This window comes from Pteropus alecto, unplaced genomic scaffold, assembly GCF_000325575.1.
Source record: "Pteropus alecto unplaced genomic scaffold, ASM32557v1 scaffold20, whole genome shotgun sequence".
In the NCBI taxonomy this organism is placed as follows: Eukaryota; Metazoa; Chordata; class Mammalia; order Chiroptera; family Pteropodidae; genus Pteropus; species Pteropus alecto.
The window spans coordinates 25,856,498-25,862,497 of record NW_006436298.1 but is presented as its reverse complement, the minus strand read 5'-3'; the positions used below and the strand labels follow the sequence as shown (position 1 = coordinate 25,862,497).

At 45.6% G+C, this 6,000-nt stretch overlaps 1 protein-coding gene and 1 long non-coding RNA gene across 3 annotated transcripts in view; one reads left to right on the top strand and one right to left on the bottom strand.

The window, feature by feature from the left end:
* Positions 1-695, bottom strand: part of LNPEP (leucyl and cystinyl aminopeptidase) — an 87,716-nt gene extending 87,021 nt beyond the window's left edge. For both annotated transcript variants that reach the window (XR_003046661.1, XM_006913240.3), the window contains exon 1: positions 543-695. Coding sequence is in view for 1 of the 2 variants with exons in the window: in XM_006913240.3 (XP_006913302.1) it covers positions 543-561 (19 nt within the window). In the remaining variant the exon portion in view is untranslated. The remainder of the gene's footprint in view (positions 1-542) is intronic.
* LOC112480594 lies at positions 687-3,100 on the top strand. Its single transcript, XR_003046662.1, has 2 exons — positions 687-821; positions 1,867-3,100. It is a non-coding gene; the product is annotated as an uncharacterized LOC112480594 (long non-coding RNA).
* Positions 3,101-6,000: the final 2,900 nt, after the last annotated feature.

Genomic DNA, 6,000 nt, shown 5'->3' with positions numbered 1-6,000 from the left:
ACACACACACACACACACACACACACACTCTATCCTATTAGGAAAAGTCACGCCGGCAACTCGCTGAAGGACAGGGAGACAGCTCCCAGCGCAGCACAGAAGTTGGGTTTGGCAAGAGCCACGGCTTAACCCTTTCTACCCAAGAGCCGTGGCCGGCACCCATTCTCCGGGGTCAAACCCGGGCTGCTAACTTTCCCGCTGCCCCCACCTCCGCGAACCCGAGCCTAAACTTTGCCGTTCGCCCACCTAGCTGTGCAGCGGAGCGTGGGTCCCGCCGCACCCGATGTCCTCCCACCCCACCCCACCCCACCCCAGGCAGGCAGTGGCGCTGACCTTCACACCAGCCCGCGGCCTCGCGCTGGCCGCCGCCCGACCCCCAGCCCCCAAGCCTGCGGCCGCCTCCTCCAGTCCTTTCCCCGCCCCCCAAACCCTCGCGGGCAACCCGCGGTGGGGGCGACAGCCCGATCCCTAGTGTCACGACTGGCCCCGATCCCCTGGGCCCCAAAGAGCCTCAGCCCCGACACATCTGGCCACCCACTCACCACTGGTGAAGGGCTCCATTTTCCCCCCGCCGCCGCTCCTTACAGCCGGAGCACCCTAGCTTCCTACTCCGAGAGCTGAAGCGGCCCTGCCGACTGAGCATGCCCAGCGCGGCCGCCGAGGGCTGTTGGGGAGGTGCCGCGAGGGGCGGCCCAGCTCCGCCGCTCTGCTGTCCCGCCGCTCCGGGTTTTCGCGACAGCTGCAGAAAATGCGAGGGAGGCCAGAGAGAAAAGCACCGCATCGCCCCAAGCCAACTCCTGGGAGAGGAGGGATAGGAGCAGGTTAGAGCTGGGGACGGGCCCGTGGGCGGGGCTTGTTCAGAAAGGCCGGCCTTTTTGTCTCTTACAGCGCCGGGAACAATGTTCTGTTGTTCGGCAAAAGTGACAGCCCACTGCGTCCCTACCCGGCTGGGTCCTAGGCGCCGGGAACGCAGCACCGTGGCAGAAAAACACGGTCATTGCCCCGTGGAGTGGACATTCCAGAAACAGACAATAAACACAGAAGATACACGAGGCCGAAATAATGCTCCGCTGAGCATTAAATCGGAGTGATGTGATGGAGAGTGAGTCGCTAATTCGGATGGCTCGGTGAGGAGAGGCCTCGCTGGGAGGTGCCACTGTAGCCGAGATTTGAGGGCAGAGCAAGAGCCTGAGGGCGAGGGTTGCTCCCTAGACTGCGAAGCTTCGGTTTCCCTGGGGAGACTGGCTCCGGGGAGCTCACTTCACCAAGGCTCACAGAAGAAGGCGCTGTGGGCCGTCTCGGCAGAGGTGCCCGCGCACAGCAGAGTGGTCCCCAGTGGTCGTTGGCGGGGAGACTAAGGGACCGGCCGGGACCCCTGCGGAACCGTGAGCCCCTAGGCTCCAGTCCTCTGGCTAGCGGTCCCCACTTGCAGGCGAATCGCAAAACCCGGCGCTGGATTTGCAGTGGGCCGCGGGCGCTGCAGAATGTGGGCAGGAGGCCGGCCCTAGCCTAGCCCCGAATCAACACCTGCGGCTCCAGGGGGTGCCGCCGGTGGGGTTCTTGGCCAGGCCTGGTGGAGCTAGGCCAGAGAAGCAGAAACTCTCTTAGCGATCCGCGAACCCTGGAACTCGCGCTTTTGCCTCCAATCCTGAGCCACCATTGTTTCCAATGTCAAATCCGGACAGACCTGGGGAACCTACGGGATGGAGCAACTAGGGAGGAGCCTTCTGAGCCCCAGGGAGGCTCCTCGCGGCCCCGCTGCCACATCCCTTGCACCGCGTGCTCACCGCCGCCACTCTCCGCGGAGGCCGCGGCCCTCCCAGAGCACTGCCACCGCCTCTTCTCCCTCTCTTTCCTCTCCTACAGTTCCGACCTCTGCAGCAACTTGGCTCCAGCTGTGTCTCATGGCGCCTGCCAACTGTCACAAGCTCCTCGGAGACTGTCAACAGCAGGACGCAGGGCCTCGAGGGCAAACAAGTTCTCGGCAAGCGCAAACCGCCTGGGCGAACGCACCGCAGGGGGTCATTTGACCCGCAAGGGAATTAGGTATTAGGTTTTAAAGAAGAAAAATCGAAGCTCAATATTATATTTTCAAGTGTCAATTGTATTAAGTCACGCACTTCCCACTCTACTTTAAAACCTCTAATAGAGCTTAGAATAAAAGCGAAACTCTACCTAACTCTGGGACCTCATCTACACGTGTTCACGATGCTGTGGCTACAAAGGGCTTCTTGCAGTTCCTGGAAGTAGCCAAGTTCATCCAGCATTGTTAACTATTTGTCTTGCATATTTCTTGTGCAAAAACGTCCTTCTGCCTGGTACTTTGCCTGCTGAGTCCTTCTTGTTTTTTAGGTCTCAGCTCAAACGTCATCTCTACAAAGAGCTCTTCTCTGACCACAGAATCTAAAATAGGCAGAAACATGGTCTACTGCTTAATTTTCTTACAGCACTCATCACTCTCTAAAATCATGTTTTGGTTTGTCGCTTCATGTGAACGGATGCATGGTGTTTAGAGTTCTAGTTCACTTGCAAAGTTAAACACTTTTCCAGATTATCTCTATATTGAATGGTATGTTCGTTATCAGTACAGAGTAGGTGTCTATCATATGATACCTCAAAGCTGCTCTCTCCCCACTGTGTTAATAAAGATAATAACAGCCCGTAGACTTCACCTCCACCCACACCCCAGGGAACTTAAGAATCAAAAACAGGAAGTGAACCACAGGGGCTGGTGTATCAGTGTTCAGATATTATATAGTACATGCAGGATTGGTTTCTGTTAAAAGAACCCCACACATTGTATTGCTTAGATAAGAGGCTCTTCCCTGTATTCTAAGTCATATTATATTCCTTTGGAGTTATTTTTGCAGCTGTAGCACTTAATACCAGAGACATTTAAAACTCCACAGATGTTAAATGCTCTCACCTCACCTCACCTGCAAATTAGAGTCTGTCATGCTTTTAAATTATCTTGTGTGTTTTCTTAAATACTCCATTTCTGCAGAGACTTGTAGAAATGCTTGACCGTTGCACTAGTAAATATAGGTGGATCATCAAGTCTTTCTGAGATTTCTTTGATAAAGAAACAAATAATTCGTTATTCTCTCTTTGCCAACCTCTTGTGTCTCATTCCTCCCATTCCTACACACACACACACACACACACACACACACACACACACTCACTCACTACCGTTTAAAGACTTGTGGCTTTGTATTAGCGATAAAAGAGTATACAACACCAAAACGTTTCAGGATCCTACCTACCCTAAAAAGAATAATAATGAATTTTGTTTTTATTCTGGTTTTTTTTGGGGGGGGGTGAGGAGTTACCATTTTACATCTGACTTTATAAAGCTTTTCTTGAGAGAACACAATTTCTCAGATTCACTACTGAAACCCATTATATTTCAGTCTTTAACCTTCTATCCTCTCACACAGAATTTCCTCTTTAGTTTAAGGGCATAAGACTTTCAATTATTATGAAGATACTATTCATTATCAGAGGACATAGTATGTGACATTATGTACTATTCCCATCTACTATTTTCAGAATCCTTGCTCTCTACCATTTATATTTGAAAACAAAAAATTTGGAGGGCTAATTATAATATATAACAAATAGCATGAAAGGATAAATAATGAGCTCCCCGAATAACAAACAGCATTTATTTATTTATTTAAAATTTATGTATTTAACAAACTTCACTAATATATGAATATAGGAACATTTTTTTTTTATCCAAATAAAGCTCTTGGTATGCCATGGATCAGCTAACCCAAGCTTCAATTTAATAAATGATAGAACCGAAGGCTAGAGAAGTTAGACGGTTTACTCGTAGTCCAGTGGCGGACATAGTATGGAACCCAGGTGATCCGTGTTCTAAGTCAGTGCTCTGGAATTTGCTGTTGCTTCCCTATTCCCACAGAGAAATTAAGGTCAATGACAATAACCTATGAAAGGGATATGGTATAAAGAGAAATATAGCTGACTTCAGGCTACTAGAAGGCTGGCTATTCCGTTAATTACTTAATTGATATTCCAATTTAATTTATTGATAGTCCATGTCAACTTTAGTTTTAGCATTATTAAATATTCCAATTATTTTGAAATGAACAATAAAATACATTAATTCAGTGTACACATTTGAAAAACAATTGTTCAGCACTCTTGGAGGGGCATACTTTTTAAAATAATAAATTTATTTAAATTAGTTTCAAGTGTACAGTACACTGGTTAGACATCGATATAGTTCATAAAACGATCTTCCCAAATGCTCCCTCCTTCCCCTGACCCTCCGCCTAGGCAACATATTAATGCTTAACTGCATTTCTTCTGCTGTGCTCTTGAATAAATTGAGGATGCTACTTACTGCCAGGACAAATGTGACCACCATGAGGTTTCCAGCTACTCCAAACTCTTCTCAGTCACCCCAAGATTGGAGGAGTCAACATCTCGTCACTAATTGGCAGCAATTAGTGACTTTTGAAGTTATACCAAATTAAGCAATGTTTAGAGCACTAAGAAAAGCAGAATAATTACCCAACAGAGTTCTTGTACAGTTAGACATTAGCAAAAAGATTCAGCCAAATAAAGTGAAAGATTATCAGAAAAGAACAGTTATATATGAGTTAAGATGCTTTGAAATACAAAAGCAAAATGCTGATAAACTAGTTTAAACAATAAGGAAATCCAACATCTCATAACAAGTCCAAAGATGCAGTCTCCAGTCACAGCTCCCCAATCTCATCAAGAACTCAACTTCTCATTCTGCCCACTCTGAACAATTTTCTGAAAAACTGTATTCCCTGTGGTCAACAAGGCTGCATCAAGGGAGGAAGAAAGAAGGTTTTCTCTGGTGTCTCTTTCTTAAGAGCAAGGAAACTTTTCTCAGAAATCCTCCATTAGAATTCTCCTTAGGTTTTATTTGCTGAAGCTGTATTTTATACGTTTCTATGCAAATCACTGGAAATGAAAACAGGGTTACCATGATCAGTTTCTTAGACAAAGCAGAGTTTATGAATGCTGAGTTTAGGGTTGCTTCCCTTCTTTCATATGGGGAGGAAGGGAGCCTTGGATAAAATCATTTTTCTTATTCAGAAGGAAAAATTTGAGTTAGGCAACCCAAATGGCAGGTAGGCAACCTACATGTCCACTAAAGGTTATAAACACTGATACATTTTAATAACATTTCGATAATATTTTTAAACCCTAAGATACTGTACAGGAAAAATTAAAATAAAGCCCAATTCAATGTAATTTTTCATATAACTGATAGATGTAACTAGGAATATAAACCAAGAAATGGTATATTATTAAACCTCGAACTTTGAACTGAAAGTAATTACTAAAGTGGAAAAATTAAATCTTAGGTAGTTATATAGTTTTCTAGGACTGCTGTAAAAAACTAATACACCCTGAGTGGCTTAAACAACAGAAATTTATTGTCTCATAGTTCTAAAGGCTAGAAGCCCAAGATCAAGGTGTCCGCAGCACCTTCCCTCTGAAGGCACCAAGGAAAGATATGTGCCTGGAATTTCTCCTAGCTTCTACTATTTCCTGGGTTTGTGTTAGCATAATGCCAATCTTCACATGGCATTCTCCCTGTGCGCATGTCTGTATTCATATTTCCCCTTCTAATAAGAACACTAGTCATACTGGGTTGGGGTCCACCCTACTTCAATGAGGTCTTAACTAATCACATCTGCAAAAACCCTATTTCCAAGAAAAGTCCCATTCTTAGGTACTGGAGGTCACAACTTCAACACATGAATTTTGGGTGGACACAATTCGACTCATCATGACAGCATCTTCCTAACATAAATAAGTTTGAAGATAAGTATCAAGAAAGATTGATATCCATGGATACATTAAGAAGTGAAAAACCAATCCACAGAATGGGAGAAAGTATTTGCAAATTATTTACCTCACAAGGGATTTATATCTAGACTTTATAAAGAACTCATACAACTCAATAATAATAGACTAATGATCTAGTTA